At 56.1% G+C, this 18,220-nt stretch overlaps 1 protein-coding gene across 1 annotated transcript in view; it reads right to left on the bottom strand.

The window, feature by feature from the left end:
- MROH2A (maestro heat like repeat family member 2A) overlaps positions 1 to 18,220 on the bottom strand; it is a 47,641-nt gene that overhangs the window by 26,743 nt on the left and 2,678 nt on the right. Inside the window, exons 3-19 of the mRNA XM_057316113.1 lie at positions 16,493 to 16,550; positions 15,795 to 15,915; positions 15,412 to 15,593; positions 11,714 to 11,845; positions 11,334 to 11,496; positions 9,253 to 9,351; positions 8,594 to 8,745; positions 7,983 to 8,126; positions 6,840 to 6,932; positions 6,493 to 6,571; positions 6,274 to 6,387; positions 4,155 to 4,231; positions 3,099 to 3,218; positions 2,680 to 2,790; positions 1,779 to 1,926; positions 926 to 966; positions 121 to 262 (exon numbers count right to left, since the gene is read on the bottom strand). Of these exons, the coding sequence (XP_057172096.1) occupies positions 121 to 262; positions 926 to 966; positions 1,779 to 1,926; positions 2,680 to 2,790; positions 3,099 to 3,218; positions 4,155 to 4,231; positions 6,274 to 6,387; positions 6,493 to 6,571; positions 6,840 to 6,932; positions 7,983 to 8,126; positions 8,594 to 8,745; positions 9,253 to 9,351; positions 11,334 to 11,496; positions 11,714 to 11,845; positions 15,412 to 15,593; positions 15,795 to 15,915; positions 16,493 to 16,550 (1,976 nt within the window). The remainder of the gene's footprint in view (positions 1 to 120; positions 263 to 925; positions 967 to 1,778; positions 1,927 to 2,679; positions 2,791 to 3,098; positions 3,219 to 4,154; positions 4,232 to 6,273; positions 6,388 to 6,492; positions 6,572 to 6,839; positions 6,933 to 7,982; positions 8,127 to 8,593; positions 8,746 to 9,252; positions 9,352 to 11,333; positions 11,497 to 11,713; positions 11,846 to 15,411; positions 15,594 to 15,794; positions 15,916 to 16,492; positions 16,551 to 18,220) is intronic.

The following is an 18,220-nucleotide window of genomic DNA, read 5'->3' as shown; positions in this document are numbered from 1 at the left end:
AAATAGGCCGTGCTGGTCCACCCTGAGCTTTGGTTCCTGTTGTTCAAGCCATGCGATTAGTACTCCAGCACGCACACTGAGAGGGGAGTTGACTTGGGGTTGGGCCCCCAGATGCCTCACCTTCCAGGTACTTGACCAGCAGGGGGATCTCCAGCTCCCACATGTCAGCCATAGAGGGTGCAATGCTCTGGCTCAGGGTCCTCAGGAGGTTGAGCATGGCTATCCCGCGGCCCTCCCCCTTGTAGGGAGAGGACATCAGCACCTGGAGAGCACCAAGCCTCCAGTGGGGCCCTGCCCCAGCCTGGGCAGCGCCAGGCATTTCGTTCCCAGAAAGAAGAAGAGGGGTAAGAGAGTGGGCTTTCTCCCCACCCTAGGCTTCCTTGGAGTGTGGATTAACGCCCACGGTCAACATAAGGAGGAGAACCAGGGCTCCTGGGGGCTCAGTCAGTGAAGCATCTGACTCCTAATTTTGGCAGGTCATGATCTCAGGGTCATGAGATCAAGCCCTGTGTTGGGCTCTATGCTGAGCATGGAGCCTGCTTGGAATTCTCTCTCTCCCTTCCCCCTTGCCCCTCTCCCCCCACTCTCTCTCTCTAAAAAAAGAAAAAGTAGGAGGAGAAGGCATAGGTGCAGGACCCCCAAGAGGCAGGCAGGCCATTGACGGTGTCCTGGGGATGCTTCGGGGATGTTCAAAGCCTGAGCAGGGGAATCCAGGAGCACGTCCTCACCAGGTCCCTGGACATCCGAGCACACTGCCCCTACCGCATCAACCCCGAAGGAATGAAACAGACCTGGAAAGCTCTGTCCTACCAAGTGTCTAGCTCCCTCCTCCCTCTGGAGACTTTGGGAATTAGGAGCTCAAGGGAGAAGGGCCACAGGCCGTGGAGTCAGTCAGGCCGGGGCACAGCCTGGGTGTGCCACTCACCAGGAGACGGGCCAACAGTTTCTGGGGTGCAGGAAGGTCCACTGAGGAAGAAGGAGATGTGAACCTACTCCACGCAGTTCATACCACAACATGCCCCCTGCCCCCTTGCCCTGTGCCCCTGAGAAGGGCTCTGCCCTGGAAGGTACTTCCCCAACATCATCCCATGCCCCCAGAACAAGAATGGGTTGGCACAGGGACCCGTGATCTGTCCATAAGGAACATCATTTTAATTGGTCTATCCTGGGAAGAGGGGAGAATCATGCTTTGGGTGGGGCCTAGAAGATGTCGGGGGTGGCCTAGCCCGGGGTCCAGGTGAGGTCATGAAGAAGACCCCCCATCATTTGCCATCCCTGGGTCCTAAAGGGCTCCTAAAATCACACCGAGCCCGGCAGCACCCATCCAGCAAAGCTCCAGGCCCATGAGAACAGCCCTCTGGGGAGAGCAGTGTCGCCCCACCCTTAGGCGGTGACAAGTCACTTTTTTGAGTGTCTGCTGTTGATGGCGCTGAATCCCGGGGGGGGGGGGTGGGGGGGAGCCACAGTACAGCGGTTTGCAGAGGCCTCGGATGAGACCCGCCGGCTCACAGAGGCCCAGACAAGCCACACCCGGAGACGGGCTGCGCCTCCACGGGGAGGGGTCCTAGGACGGGGTGTGGGGGGAGGGGACATGGGGAATGAACTGCCGAAGGAAGTATGCACAATTTCAACGCCTTCTCAGATACGGTAAGGGCGGGCCTTTGGCCTGGCTGTTGGGCCTGCGGGCCGCTTCCTGGAAAATGGGGAGGGGACACATTCCCGGACACGGAGTGGCCCACCCGCCCAATCCCACGGGCTAGTGCAGGGATGCTGCCCACCGTGCCTGCCCTTGCTGGCCACACTGGCCTCCGCGTCCTTGGCGTGGAGCTGGCGTTCCGCCAGGTTGGTGAGGCTGATGCAGATGGGGGCCAAGGCCTCCGTGTACTCCGTCTCCATGATGTAGCACAGGAGCCTCACCCAGAACTCCTGGGGGGGGGGGCAGCATTAGCCGGGCGTCCACGGCCGCGTGACGAGACCCGTCGGCTCGCCCCACGGCCCGCCAGCCTAAGTAGCTGCTCGACGGACGGCAGCTGCCATTACGTTTCTCAGTACCTCTGGTGTTAAGATGAACTGGCCCCGGACAGGGAGCCTCTCGCCCACGGCCTCACCTAATGGACAGTGAGCCCCTCCTCGTGCTAGCCTGGTAAATTTTTTCTACTTTTCGCTGTGTCGCACTGTGTGGCAATGAAAAGTTGGCACATGTGTTTCTCCTTCAGCCTGTGACCTCCTTGGGGTTATACTGAGCCCTTCCAGCATACGCCTTTGTGTCTTCACATAGTAGGAACTCACTGGATGCTTGTGGAATTAATTCATTAAAATCATCTCTATACACACACACACACACCCCTGGACGGAAGGGGCTTTAAGGTAATCGACACATTTCTGGCTATAAGTCAGTGGATACATACTGAGGCCCACTGTGTGCCAGGCACTGCCCTAGGCTCTGGGGAACCAAGTTCCCACCAAGGACCCAGCTCTGGAACCAGATCTTCAAGAACCAGAGCTCAGGCAGGGGGAAGATCAGGGCCCCTCCAGGCCTCCCAGACAGTGGGAACGGGAGAAGTAACAGCACAGAATTCTGGGCATGCCCCATCTCCCCCCACCCCGAGCCCGGTGCAGGGCGGACACAAGTCAAGCCGTCAGCACAGAGGCCCGGCCCGGGGGCGAGGGCACACTCACGTCGGTTATCCCACTGACTGAAGAGGTTATGATCTTCACGGTGTCCATGGTGACTTTGTGGACCATCTTCTCCTCCAGCTCCCTCTGATTAAAGCCCTCTCGGTGATTTGTCTGGAAGCCAGAATCAAGGGGGTCCCTGATCGTGGGCCGGCCGGGGCTTGCTGCTGTGTCGGGTGTGGTCTCCTCACCCCCATGAGGCTCCATGCCCAGACACTGGGTCTCCAGAGTTTTCCAGATTCCGGCCTGTGTGACTGCACACCCCTCCACCTACAGCTTGCTGTGGGCCTGGGCACTGGTGTCCCGAGCATAGACTCAGGTGGGATCGAGCACGGGTGCATGAGGCAGCTTCTTTCCTCAACGCTTCGGAAGCCACTTCCAAAGACCTGCGGCCCCATGGTCTGCCTATCGGCACCACTCACCAGTTTGTAGGTGGAGAGAGTCAGCTGCACGGACACGTACTTCAGGCCCCAGCCTTTGATCCTGTCCTGGTAGCCAGACAGAGCCAACTGGCCGATGATGCGGAGAATAGCCATCCTTACCTGACGGGACAGGGCGGTGGACAAGCGGGAACTGGGGTGGGCTCCAGGGTGGGGGGCTGGGCACCTAACACCCAATCCTGTCCCAGGAGACAGCTAGGAATTGGGGCTGCTCTGGGTGGGAAGGGGCCTCGGGGGCTACTGCCCATGCCATCCACCACCCCCTGCCTCATCCAGGGAATCCCACTGGGCAGCCTGGCCACCCAGGAGCCTTCTCAGAGCCTGGAGCACACTCGCTTCTAGATAGGTTGCCCCATCCTCAGGCAGCCCTGGTGGGGACAGCCTGACTCTTACCCTGGGCTCCCCAGGCTTGCTGTGTGGGGTGGCTGTCTTCCCTCCACAGCCTCCACATTCTGAGAACAGCTCTGCCTGAATCTCCAGCCCAATCCCTCCTCCGCCCCCCTCATGCCCTCTCCTGTCTGTGCAGACCCTTCCCTTCCCCGGGGGATGCTCAGCGGCCTCCAGAGCCTATGGCCAGGACTAAAGCTACATTCCAAGGTGGCCACGGCTACAGTGGAGCCTGGACTGTGGGTTTTTTAGCCTTTGTTTGAAGGGTACATGGCGTATTTCTCAGCTGCTTTTTCCAAATGCAGTAAAGGTTTTAGAAAACCCTTAGGCCACCACACGGCTCTGGATGAAGCTGGATTCACTCAGCCTCTCCTCCATCCAGGGCGGTGTCTGAGCCCCTTCACTGGGAAACTCCAGGTCCTTGATGAGAGCAAGTGTCTCAGGAGCGGGACCGCAGCGCCAGGGGGCCTCTCCCCTCCAGCCCTACTCAGCGCTGGCCAGGAAGCTAGGTTTTCCACCAAAGGGCCTTCGGCAGGCGGCCCCCCCCCCCCACAGAGTGGGAGAGGAATGAAGGCCACCTGCTGGACCTCCCCCTGCTTCCCCTGCAGGGTGCCCCGAACACCATCCCCTTCCAGGTCTCTGCCCTGTTACCTTGAAGCGGGTGTCAGAGAGGGTGTTCTTGACCACCCGGATGGCCAGGTAGATGGTCCTGATATTCATTCTGGGCTCTGAAAGAGAAAAACCAGCCTGGAGGGCCACGGGCCTCAGAGCTGGGCTCTCAGGAGACGCCCGGGAGTAGTGAGTCTCCCAGAGCACCAGTCCTGCCCATCACCTTCCCCCGGGAGCCAGGCGCCTGGTGGCTCGTCCACGTCACCCCTCCCGAGAGCCTCTGCCTCCCACCACAGCTCAGCGACACCTCCCTCAGAAGCCTCGTGGGCCACCTCGTCGTCGTCCTCCCAACCTGTCCTACCCCACCTGGCCAGGGGAGGGCGTACTCACAAAAATAAATAAATAAAATCTTATTTTTAAAAATGTGGCTAATAATAGTACCTCTCACACAGCTTTTGTGAGCAATAATGAGCCCACACAGTGCTTGGCACACAAGAAAGTGCTTTGTAAGTGCTCGTTAGTCATAGATCTGATGACAGTCGATTCAGGGAGAAGGAAGATTAAGAGAGGTAGGAAAGAGCCGTGAGAAGGTTCTGGAGAGGTCCAGTATGGACAGAATTACAGTTAGGTGCCCAACGTGACACTAGACTCCAGGCTCGATGTTACTACAGGTCAACGCTGGTGGAAGAAAGAGGGAAGCAGGAGCAGAGGAGGGTAGCAGGTAATCGGGCACTAAGGGAGCGTGTTGCAGTCTTGAGTTTTTATCTGCAAAGCAGAAACGTTTCTCTGATTTTAAAAATTGTATAAGCTCATTGCAAAATTAAAATAAAAAGTAACCACTCAACAGTTCAGGTGCGTCCCTAAGCTCATTTATGCAGAAATAAGCATATAGATTTCTTGCAAGTAACCAAGGTCGTGTGACACACACAGCCTCATACTGTACTGTTGCATTTAATACAGAGAGGGCATCTTGTCCACGAAGAAGTATAGATGGATACACCCTTTATGGTTGAGTCATATTCCCCTATGTGGATAAACTATCATTTGTTCCAGAAATTCCCTATAGAAAAACACTTAGGTAGCTTCTAATGTTTTGCTTTTACGCACGACGTGCTAACGAACATAGTTGTCCAGTTAACTTTGGGCAATGATTTCCTTCAGACAATGATCAAAAAGTGAGATTGTTGAGCCCACGTTTCGGGCCCTCCAACCGAGCACCCAGAATGCTTTATCAGTCAATGAAGTGTAAGAAGCTAGTTTCTCATTATTCTGGCACAGCGACCACCGGAGTATAACCAACCCACTAAATCCTGCCCAAAGCCAATTTTTGTAAATAAAGTTTTATTAGAACACAGCCACACTCTGCAGTTTATGACTTCTTTTGCACAGTTGAGCAATTGTCACAGAGACCATGTGGCCTGTAAAGCCGAAAATATTTTTACTATCAGGACTTCTACAGAAAAATGACTAGGCCAACTCTAGTCATTACCATCTCTGTCCATCAGACAGATAAAAATGGTCTCATTGTTGCTTAAATTTATAGTTTTTTTCAGAGAAGGCTTTACTGACAGCAGAATGTGCTTCATATACAGTTGCCCAGTTTGTGCACTGCACAAGGGCACCCAGTTGAAGGACTGAACAGGAGTGACCCATGCTCTTCTAAACAAATCGTGTACCTGCAGGCCACATGCTGCCAGCAAGGGGTCCCTTGTTCCAATTCACACAGAGGTGCTGTCTGAGCTAGTGTCTTCCTTGGGGACAGGATTTCCCTTTTGATTGCAAGGCCAAGTTTACAGTTTGGGCTTAGGGATTTAGAATCAGGAGTTTTTACTACAATTGGGCATTGGAACAGTGGGCCTTCAGGACTACACCTACACGATGTAACTAGGCCTTATTTAAGGCCTTTGGTTTCGCTTTGGGGCTGTTCCAGGATTCAGGTAAACAGTTTGAAATTCAGATTCAGGTAGAAGCTGGGATTCAGAGTTTGAGGAGCGGGTTGAGGGTGGGGGGTGGGGGTCACAGTGCTGGTTAGGCTCAACGGTAGAAAATATGAAGCAACCTTGGTCCACCCAGTAGTGCCCATAAAAGAGGAAATGATGAAGGCCCAGACGTGGTGAGACCTCCCCCCCAGCCTCCGTCCCGGCTTCCCGCTCTTACTCACCGTCGGCGCTCACCACTGCCCTAATCAGGGTCAGGGTCCCCACGCGGATGGCCTCCTTGCTCATCTCCATCTGACCGAGGAAGAACTTCATCAGCTCCTTGGGGTAGGACCGGGCTGCAGGGGAAGGACAGCTTCAGTCACGCCCGTGGGGCCAGAAGGAGCCAGAGGAGGCAGCCCGGGGCCCAGGCGTCCCAGAGGACCCGGAGGCGGGGGCCTCACCGAGGGCTATGAAGCAGTGTACGATCTCCGCCAGGTTCTGGCTGCTGTACTGCTCCTGGGCGGGAGCCTTGGCGCATACCTGGGAACGGGGTGTGCGGGGAAGGTGGTGAGATCGCAGCTGGGGAGCGGACGCAAGGGCAGGCAGGGGCGGCCCAACGCGGCTGTGCCAGAGCCGCGTGGGCGCCAACGCCTCGCACTCCCGTGGGACACAGGAGCTAGACGAGCGAGACAGGGGGCTCCACCACCATCACACCCTCTCCCCTGGTCGGCCACGCCACCTGCCACGGCCCACTTCCCGCTGATGCGCCGTGAGAGTGCCGGTGCCCAGCCACGCTTGCTGGCCTCACCTGGATGTGGAGTTCCGTGAAAATGGTGTGTAGTTGCATTTGCGGGACGGGGGTGTTGGTGGTGACCGACACTTCCAGGATCTGCCTCAAGACCTACAACGGATAGGCGAATGATTGCAGATGACCTTCTGCCAGTTCAGGGTCAGTTAACTCTAGACCCTTGCTACTGAGCGTGGCCCGTCAGCCGGTGGTATCAGCATCCCCCGGGAGCTATTAGAAATGCAGCCTCTCAGGCCCTGCTCCAGACCTGCTGAAGGCAACCCTGCATCTCAGCCAGCCTCCCGGCAATGCCTACGCACAGGAAAGCTTGCAAAGTGCTGTGTGAGGCCACTGAGCGTGGCATTCAAGGCCCTCTTTCCCTTTCTCTTCTCTCCACCTGGAGACGAATCCCATTCTCTCGCCAGATGATCGGCAGGCGGCCCCCTAGATCCACCGCATTAATCTCTGCTCCTTGCTTTTAGAGTTGAGGACTCATCCCCTGATGAGCGATCCCCTTACAATAGATTCAGCCTGGGTCACACGTCCACGCGGAACCCTGCCAAGACTCCATCTTGTGTGGGCTAAGGACTGTCATGGATTAAAAGGTCCCCCCAAAATGCATGTACACCCAGAACCTCAGAATGTGACCTGATGTGAAAATGAGGCTTTCCAGATGTAGTCAGTTAAGGGTCTCAGGCGAGACCACCCCGGACTTAAGGTGGGCCTTAAGTCCAACGACTGGTGTCCTTACAAGAAAAGGAGAGGACACAGAGGCAGACACAGAGAAGAGGCCGCGTGAAGAGGGAGGGGTCACATTGGCGTGATGTGCCCGCCAGCCACGCAGGGCAGGCAAGAAAGGCTTCCTCCCCGGGGCCTCCCCAGGGAGGGAGTGCAGCCCCGCCCGCACCTGGACCCCTAGAACTATGGAAGAATCGCTTCTGTCGTTTGAGGCCACCCACCTCGGGGGTCTCTGTTACGGCAGCCCCGGGAAACTAACACACGACCTCACCGTGGACTCCAAGACCCTTTGGGACCTCTTCCTTTCCACCTGGAACAGCAGCATTCGTTTCTCAAAAATCCAGCAAGTGCCAGGCCCCAACTTCCACCGGGTGACACCCCCCGGGGCACCAGGCTTCCAGGCCGCTGTTGCCGGCGACCTCTCACCTGCGTGACGAAGAGCGCCTCCAGGCCGCCCCGGTACTCCGCCAGCAGCAGGGGGATGTAGTCGTACAGCTGCTCCCGCAGGTCATCGGTGGGCAGCAGCACGCTCAGCATGGGCTTCAGGGACTTGATGACCCCCAGCTTCACCTACCCCGGGAGCCCAGGACCCCCAGCAAGGCCCAGTGACGTCACCCCAACCAGAGAGGCAAGGACACGGGGCACAGGGGACCTAGGAAGCAGTCGACGCCCCGCCCGAGACCCCACAGGCAGGCAACGAGGCCCGACCGTCCCTGCGAGTCCCAGCTCTGTCACTTAGGAGAACCTCTCTGAGCGCCTCAGTTTCCTCATCTGTAAAACAGTCCCCTAGCACAGAGCTGACGTGGAAATAGCTCCCCTTGGTAAAAGGCACAGCAATCCCGGGGCCTTTCTCAAGCCGACCTCCTGAGGCTCCAGGGCCCACGCGGTTCAGCAACTCTGTTTCTCAGGTCACCGTCTCTCCGCGGTTCCGGGAATGAAACTGGACCCAGCAGTTCTCCGCCCTCCTAGCCACACAGGCTGGGGAGCCATGACCCGGGGGGACCACGGGACCCTCCCCCGAGGAAGGGGCTTCTCACCTCAGGGTTGTGGTCCCTCAGCCACACGGTCACAAAATAGCGATACATGGGGAACAGCTTCAGGGCCAATTGATCCTCGGTCATCACCGGGTACGCGCTGTCCTCCAGATGCCTCAAGTAAAACTGCACTGTCTCGCAGAAGGTCTCCATGGCTGCAGAGGGGCGGAGGCAGTGAGCCCAGAGGGGCAGGAGCGGGACCAGGCCTCCCCGGGCCACCTCCTCCAGGAGGGCGCGCTCGCACACTTCTGGAACCAGCAGGCGACCCAGATGGCCTCAGCCAGCCAGGAAAACCCTGTCTTCGGCCTGACAGGGCAGGCCCCCCACAGAGCCGTTTCCCTGGTCCCTCTCCTGTGAACCCCATTGTCCTTCCCTGGGCTCCTTCTGAAATGCTCGACACAGAGCCCCCTAAACTGAGGCACAGGGCCAACTCCCTCCCGCTAAGCCCCGTTCCCTGAAAGCACGCGCCGCTGTTCAGCCACCTGTGCCCCGCCCCCGCCCCCCAGAGAGCCGATCAGAGGCCCCACGACGCAGGCGATTGCGCCAATGTTTGGGAAGAAATGAACAGCCCATCTCCTGTTCAACCCACCCCTCCACCAGTTTGCCCAGTCCCTCCCCCAGCGCGCTGACCAGCCGGACGGGCGGCCCGAGCGCACACGTACCGCCGCAGATGGCCTGGCGCATCTTGGCTTCGTTGGCGAGTCTCAGCATCGTGAATATGGTGGCCAGGGTGATGCCCATGTAGGGCATGAACTCGAACACTGCGCAGCGGGGCAGAGGGCGCAGGGAGTCAGGGGCGGGTCAGCGGGGACGAGGCAGGGGGGGCGAGCCCGCGGGCCAAGTGCGTGGCCAGGGCCGCAAGTAACTGCGTGGAAGTCAGTGTGACGGGGAAGGAGGGAGCTAGACGCAGGTGCAGGGGGAAGGAGCCGGGGACACGGAGATAGAAGGAGGAGGAGGAGGAAGAGCTGAGACAGAGCCGCAGGGAAGAGTGGGCAGAGCAGCAAGTTGGGGAGGGGAGACTCAGTGGGACTCGCGGGTAGACACCGGGCTCTTCAGGTGTCCTACAAATGTCCTTGGATGAAGGAAGAAACAAGGAGACAGCCAGTGAGAAAAAGGGACCAGAAGAAGAGAGAGAGGAAGGAAACCGAGAGGTGGGAGGGGGGGAGAGGAGGGGTTGTCAGAGGACAGAGCCACCCCCCCCCCCAGCCTGGCCCCTCCAGCTGCCCCTGCAGCTGCCACCTCGGAGTGGCTAGTCCTCCCAGCCCCACTGCCTCTCTGCCATCTCTCTCCACCCACCCGCCCCTGTGTGACCAGAGCCCATACAAAACAGGACACGCTGGCCCCTGAGTGCTTCCTGAGTCACCTGCCTCGCAGGCTCCATGCCCCCACACTGTCCCCAAGGCCCTGCCAGCTCTCTTCCTGTGCTGGGCATCCCTGGGGCCGGGTGCTGGCCTCTGCTCTCCTCCCTCTGTGTCTGCTCTGCAGGCGCGGGCAGCTTTGAGCCCCACCAGCATGCTGCGGACCCCGTGAGGAAGGGCCCCCCCGAGCTGCCCTCGAGCTTCACATCCACACGCCAGCTGGCCCCTTGTCACCCTTCATCAGACGTCCCGCGTGCATGTGAACTCAGCGCACCCACCTTAAGGCCAGCTGCTGAAACCTGAAGGCGGGAGTCATCCTCAGCTCCTCCTATTTATTCCCTCACCTCCAGCACACAATTCATCAGCAAGCCCCATTGATTGGAGTCTCATTTGTATCTCCCATCTGTCCCCCACTCCCCAAATTCGCCCCAGCCCGAGCCACCAGTGCCCCTCAGGTACACACCTTTTATCCCTTCTCCGTCCACACAACAGCTAGAATGGTCTTCCAGGAACCTACATTCCACAAGGCAACTGCAGCTTTGAATCCCTCAACAGCTTTCCGGGGCCCTCAAATAAAGTCCAGACTCCCCCACACACCCCGCACCAGGCCCTGCCAGCTTCTCCAACCCCTCTTTACACCATCTCCCCCTCACCCTAACTACAGCCACAGTAACCCTGGTAACCCCTCAGTTCTTCAGAGAAACCATGCCTTTTCCTGCCTCAGGGCCTTTGCACATGATGCATATCTGGTTCTCCATGCAGTAACCATCCTCTCATCCCTTCAGGTCACAGCTGAAATGTTGCTACCTCAGGGAGGGCCCCACAAAGGAGAGGTCCCCTCCCTCCTCCTGATCTCAAATAGCCACCAGGCTGTTCTCTTCCCATCCTTTATTCTCCCATGATGATCACCATTCTCTTGTTGATTTGTTTACAGTCCTTTATGGGGAGCAGGAGCTTAGCACTGCTTGTGGAATGAGGGGGGAGCCAAGAGGGAGAAAGCTTTGAAGAAAGAATGACAGAGGAACGAAGAGACGGAAATGCGAGGCAGGGACACAGAGAATCTTAACAGCAGAGGGAGGCACATGGAAAGGGAAAGAAGGAATGCCGAGAAAGGTAAGAAAAGAGGGAGGGATGGGTGGAACTGGTGATGGGGAGTAAGGACGCGCCTGTCGTGACAAGCACCGGGTGATGTCTGCAATTGCGAAATCACTGTATTGCACACCCGAAACTAATATAACATGGTATGTTAATGAACCGGAATTAAAATAAACACTAAATAAAAATTTTACAAGTGGGAAAGAGAGGAAGAGAGAGGCAGAGACCAGGAGGAGCGCCGGGCCGGCCTGCGGGGCCAGCCACCGGGCTGCGGACCGGCGTGCGCCTACCATTGCCGTTGGCCAGCTTGGCCAAGGTGATGATGACAAATTCATCCGTGAGGTGGAGGGGCTTGAGGTGGTGCTGCAGCTCGTACATGACCAGGCTGAAGTGGTTTCTGGACAGAGCCACCAGCGTGTCGCTGGCCACCTCTGCTTTCACATAGCCCTCCGCCTGCAGGGCAAGGGAGAGGGACGTGGGGCCCCACTATCCACTGGGCCCTCACGAAACCCCTCCTGCCCCACACCTGCTCCAGGGCCGTGCGCTCCTTGGGCTCAGCCTCTTCCTGCCGCCTAAGGTCACTGGACAAGGGCCTTGGGCATCCCAGGTCGTGCCTACCAACAGCTCAGCCCCTGGATTCGTTGCGGGGGTGGGGGGAGGGCTCTACTACCTCCAGGGTCTCTCTCATCTCCTTGGAGGCGATGGCGACCAGCCTCTGGACTCCCTGCTCCTCCAGCTCCCCCTCCTGCTGAATGATCTCCTGGAGGATGTTGTAAATGTTGACTTTGCGCTGGATAGAAATCTGGGAAACAAGTACGGCAGGTGGCAAGATCCTGGCCTGGACCGTCGTGGTGCCAGGGATGGACCCAGCCCTACCCCCAGCACAGTCCACCATGGTCTCCCTCCATCGGCCCTCCTTCCATGTACCCGTGATTTGTAAGATCCTTGTAAGATCTTTGTAAGATCTTTGTCCCATTTCCGGCACAGACCTCCTACAACTCTTGGTGTTTCCTAAATGAGGAGAGCGATTTAGTGTCCTTTGCTAGTGAATGAGGTGACTTGGAAAGCATCTAAGGATGGGGGCTGGCTGCCTGGAGAACCAGCCCTTCGATTAGAGGGTTGGACCTTTCACTTTCAGGAAGGGAGAGGGGCTGAAATCCGAATGGATGAACCACAGCCAATGATTTAATCCACTGTGCCATTGTAATGAGGTCTCCATAGGACGGGGCTCAGAACACGTGGGGATTCTGGGAGGGGGTGCCCTCCAGCACTAGCCCTCTTGAAAATCCAAGAAAGCAGTGTGCCCTGCCCTTCACCCTGGTGAGGGAGCACCTGAGGCCAGGAAGTGTGCCTCTCACTCTTTGCCTCCTAGAGAGCCTTATCACCATTTTAAATGACCTGATTTAGGACAGAATAGATGGTGCAACCAGACCACGCCTGCAGATCCGCACTGGAGAATAACTCTTACTTAATCAGGTATGACCAGCCGCTCCTAAAGGACCAGTGCGGGCCGTGGCCTGCAAAGCCCTGGGAAGGCGGTCTCCTCTCTCAGGTGGTACAGCGGTCACTTCCCAGCAGCCCAGAGGCCTTGAAAAATGTGGGCACCTCAAGAAGAAAGGAATTCACCCAAAAGTATATGTTCTCCTAGTGAAAGCTGCTCCAGAGAGTTTTGGCCTTGTTTGCCTGGTCTCGGCATCGCCAAAAACCAATGATTCTCAACTCCAATCACAGATTTCATGGAAACCTCTGGAAGGAAGAAATTGTGGGGCCTTGGCTGTCCAGTACTGCCTGGCCCTGGACCAGTGTCCTTCAATCTTTTTTGTTTTAAGGCTCCCTTAAGAACCTTCCAAACATTCTTTCCTAATTTCCCCCTCTGTCGCCATGAAACCTTAATACCACAAATACATGATGCATCTGTTTTATGGGCTATATACATTAAAAAGTAAGGTTTTCTTCATGCCCCCTCCCTCCCCAGAACCTATTTTACCCACTTCAGGGCAGTATCACCCCCCCTTGAGAATGCATGCTCTAGATTTTCAAAGAGAACTCAGTGGAGGCCTGCATGCTTAATTACCACGCTTGTGGGCCCCTATGTAAACAGCCCCGTAAGTTACGAGATCGGGCTTTTCTATGATCGAGAAGAATCTCTGGAGAATATTTATGATCACAAAAATTGTCCAAGACTTGGAAACTAGTGGTTGGAGGCCTGGGTGCCGTCTGCAGAGCCTACAGAGGCTCTCGGATTATGCGGCCTCAAGGAGAGCGCGGCTTTGATCTCCCGTGATCCTCTAGCCTAGTTTATGGCTCCATGGGGACAGAAGCTCAGTTGTCGGAAACTGATAACAATGCAAATGTTTCCTCCGTAACAGCAAACGTTATTCCTGTTCATGGCAACGTAAATGAGTTTTGTCGAGTAAAGAATATGAATCTCTGTAAGTAAAATGCTCATCTTAACAGATTCTAACATTTTGCTGGTTCCTTCACTATTTAATGAACAACAACTCTATGAAATGTGTTCATTTTTAAAATGTGCCTACTTGTTTATTGTCTATTTATTGCCACTTATCACTGATTATGACCTGGGTATTAATCCTGTACTTAAATTTTTTCTATTTCCTGACATCTTGGGGTCTTGCTGATCCTGGGGAGAGGGCCCCTCCCAGGGTGAGCCAATTACTACAGAGAGCAAACAACTCAGCTAAGAGCATGCTTTTCAAAGGCAAATCAACCAATCCAGAGCTTGCACTCCAACCCCCCCCCCCAGACTCTCACACTTGGGGGCCAGGTGCCAGATGATGGGACAGCCCCCAGGCCCAAAGCCCATTATTACTCAATTATTTAAATTGCCCTATCCTCCCCCACAGAGACCACAATACAGACTCTTGTCCACATTTCCTCCTCGCTCCCTCTGCCTCCTGGTCAACCCTGGTGCTGGCTCCCGTGGCCCTGCGTGGCGTGGCCTGCCCTCACCTCCTGAGTGTTGACATCAGCGTAAGAAGAAAACCTACATTTTATAAGGTTGTTACAAAAACCCTTTGCCTCTGCTCCCAGACTCTGGCCCACCCTCCTTTCAGGCACCACCCACCTTTCTATAAAATCAAGAACTCCTGCAAAGAACTCCTGTGCTTCCCGCCCCCAAAGGCTACAGGATAGTCTAAAACCCAGCAGTTCTCGGAGTGTGGTCTCCAGGCCAGCAGCAGCAGCACCTGGGAAGGTGTTCGAGATGCAGATTCTCGGGCCATCCCCCCAGACCTTACTGAATCAGCAAGTCTCAGGGCGGGGCTCAGTGATCTGCGTTTTTTACAAGCTCTCCAGGGGGATTCTGAGGCTCTGATCCAAACTCTGCCCTGTCTTACAAGGCTCACCCTGACTTCCCATTACCCTTCCCGTTGATGAGGGAACAGAGGGCAAGCTGAGGACAAGGCAGAAACTGACACCCCGCAACCCCCCCTCCCCGCCACGGGGTGTCTGTGACATTCCTCAGGCACAGCCGGCTGCCCTAAAGGACAAAGAAACAGTTAACCTATAGAGACCACACCCCTGCAAGACTTGATTCTCCCTCAGTTTACAAATGTCTTGGCAGTTTACAAGAACAAAGCATTTCTATCACTAACCTAGCTTCCGGAAGGGAATGTAGATACAATTAAATGTCCTTATAATCTGCAGCCTCCAGGAAGTTCCCAACCATCTTAACGTTAACGCCTTGCTAGAGGGAAAAACAGTCTTAACTGGACAATGGCAAGGCCTCCAGTGTCCTGTGAGTCTTCTTTAACATATGAAAGTACTCTCTTGCAACCTCCCTTTTTCCTTACCTCCCCCAACCCCATAGTATATAATCAGCCACCCCTAACAACCTGGGGCAGCCCCTCTTTCTGCCCACGGGTCCTGTCCCCACGCTTTCATAAACCACCATTTTGCACCAAAGACGTCTCAAGAATTCTTTCTTGGTCATCGGCTCCGGACTGCACCCCACTGAACCTCACCTGTATCCCACAACCTCATCACTGTCACTCCCTGCAACACCCACCGCTGCAGCCCAAGCCCCAGCTGGTCTCCCACCGGCCAAGCCGACCTGGCATCCAGCTCTGGTAGTGTCCAGCCTGCTTCAGTCCTGCTCAACACCTTTGCAACTAAGTCCACGCGCCCGAGGACAACGGCTCCCGAACCCACGGGCAAAATAAGGCAGCTTTTAACAATTACGAAAGCCCCAGGCCCTCATGGGTCCTCCGAGTACGAACCTCGAACCTCGCAGGCTCGCCCGGCTCTGTGCCCCAGCACCGGGCCCCAGGCTCGCCAGAGTCAGCAACGCACGCCGAGCAGCCGCAGGTGCTGGGCTCGACGGGGCGGCCGGGGGCGAGCGGGCCCTACCTCCGGCACCTGCAGGCAGCGGATGAGAGCGTGCAGCACCACGGAGGGCTCCGTGGTGGCCTTCTCCGTGATGATCACCGAGGCCAGCGTCTTCCGCATGTCCGGACCTGCCCCGGCAGCGTCCGTCTTTGCTGACCCGCTGTCCATGATGTTGAGAAGGTTCGTGACTTGTTGGAAAGTACCTGAGACAAGGTGGCACAGGTGTGGTGCTGAGAGGGCTCCCGTGCCCAGCTCCACCTGCCCCATGACTGAGCCGGGCCTCCCTGTCCACCGTGCAGAGGGAGAAACTGAGACCGAGGCTGGGACCCGCCCCCAAACAGCTGGCGGCCAGGATGTGGGGGGCGGGGGGAGCAGGAATGCAGGGGTGGGGCTGACTTCCTTACCCCTGTCGTCTGGTTCCAGAGGTTCCAGGTCCTCCGCTTCCTCTGATGGGTCCTCCTTTGAGTCTACGGCTGCTTCTGTCATCTCTGCCTCAGTTCCTCTAAGACTGAATTTGTAACATAGCTGGTGTGCCAACACACCCTGAGATGACCCCAGTGAGTCACGCCCTGTACAACCCTCTCCCCTTGAGTGTGGGCGGAACCGTGACTTGGTTAGCCCCATGTTCTAAGCAGTGGACCGTGGCACGGGTGACGGGAAGCCATTCCCGTGGTCACAGGATCTCAGACAAAACCCTAGCTCAGCGGACTAGAGAGGGAGTCTCTCGCCAGCCTTGACATGGAGTTTACATGTCACAGTGTGACACAAACTGCCTGTGGAAGGGGCCACCTGGCAAGAAACTGAGGGCCTCAGTCCTACAACCACAAGGAACTGGATTCTGCCCACAACTGCATAAGCTTGGAAGAGAACCTAGCTCCAGAAAGGACGTGGTCCCATCAACACCTTGAATGCAGCCTGTGAGGCCCTCCCCACCCTGAATCCTCAGCCACGGAAGCTGTGTGATCATAGATGGGTGTTGTTTTAAGCCACTAAGTCGATGTCATTTGTTATATCGCAGTAGCTGACTAATACATTTTGTTAAGAAGGGCCCTTCCGCTCTCTTCTCTTGACACTGAAAACTAATGATTAATGAGAAACCCACCTCAGCTGCCCTCATGGCTCCTCTCAGGGGCTCTTGCAACATGAGCAGCTTCTTAAGGCTTGGCAAACAACACAGACGTCAAAATGGAGGCCTGAACACTCCCAGATCCGTCCTGTGCTCATGCCCTCCTGGGAATCCTTTAAAGAGCTACTCTGGGACCTAAATACTGACCTTTCCTCGGAGTCCTCTCCTGGATGGAACAAAAATACACCGCGAGAAAAAGCCCCGTTCTTTGCCTAATACACATCAATGGTAATGTGGACAATAGCAGGAGGGTTTGTCGAAGAAGAAGAACAGTTGGCTTCTCAGTCGTAATGTGGGTGACGAACGGGTCCCCTGACTGGGTGGGACGGTTTCATTAGAATCATCACCGTTAGGTCGCAGACCCTTGGAACTTTGAGATCTAACTGCCTTCCTGAGTCTTTATCGAGTGAGGGCTTTGAGGAGCGCACAGGGCCCTGACATTAAAAGGTCACATTATGTTGTCACTAAACGTTTCTGTTACCCATGTGTGTGGTGAAGTATGGTGGCCTGTTTGGGAAAGGGGCCTGGTGGCAGTGGGCACGATTTGCTACCAAGTCCCCTGGGGATGCACCGTCAGTTTGCAAGCTCCACGGGAGCTTCCTGGGTGAAACTTGAGACTGGCCCCTTGCACTCAGAGGGCAGGGAGAGCCCCAAGAAAGGTTGGTAGGTGGCAGTTTTAATCAGCAAGAGAACTTACATGCCACGATTCTCCTGGGCAGCAACAAGGCCGGCGGCCTCAACACCATAACAGCACCTCGAGGCTGTGTCCCTGGAGCAGCCTCTGGGAGTGGGAAAGGCAAGCAGAACCTTCATTCCAAGGACGGGAGAGGGGTGGGGAGCCTCCAATTTCCCAGGCCCAGCTCACGGGTCAACTGGCAGTCACGTCTTCTCAGTGACCTCTTCCAACTTGTGGTCATGGGACCTCAGGAAGGGAAGATGTGGTCAGGGCAGCTGGGGTGGGGTGGGCAACAGAGGGGTCCTGGTAAGAGGACTGGACAAATTACAGGGTGGGGAAAGGGGTTCCCCCTGGCAGAATACTCAGGAGATGAAGCACCTGAAGGACAGGTGAGAGTCAGGAACTCTGTTTCCCTGAACCAAAAGTGGGGCCCAAGGATTTCCCTGTCAGTTGTAGCTGTGAGACAGGCCAGATCAAGAGTCTGAGCAATGAGCTAATGGCCTTTGGAAACCTTTCTATGCATCACAGGGTGACAGAACCAGACTCAGAGCCACCTAGGTCCAAGACTGCTTAGTTAAAATTCCCCCTCAAAGGTTGCCCACCGTCCCGAGAGGAAGTTCCTCAGCCTCTGCTCGGACACCTCTGATACCAGGGTGTTCATGACCCTTCCTAGCCCATTTCTACTTCACTGAAGCTGGATGCTTGGAAAACAAGCTGCCCTGGCATAGTGCCAAACTCTTCTTCCCCCTAAAATTCCTGCATTGTTCCTCCCCCTGCCTTTTGGTGACATATTGACCAATATGGAACAGGCACAAGAAGACAGTTATCACCTGCCCCTCTTTCATAGCTACCTCTGCCCTACCTCCTCCCACTCCCCTCAGGCGGCCTGCTCTTCTCCTTCAGAGATCACTCGGTGACATGGTTGCCATTCCATTCCACGGACCCTACCTACCTGCCTGTTGTGTGCAGCTGGCATAGCTGTCCGTGTAGAAGGGATATAGAGGTGGCTAGGACACCTGTGTCCTCTG

This window comes from Ursus arctos, unplaced genomic scaffold (genome assembly GCF_023065955.2).
Source record: "Ursus arctos isolate Adak ecotype North America unplaced genomic scaffold, UrsArc2.0 scaffold_1, whole genome shotgun sequence".
Classification (NCBI taxonomy): Eukaryota; Metazoa; Chordata; class Mammalia; order Carnivora; family Ursidae; genus Ursus; species Ursus arctos.
Note: the sequence above shows the minus strand (reverse complement) of the source record. Positions and strands in the feature narration are given on the sequence as shown.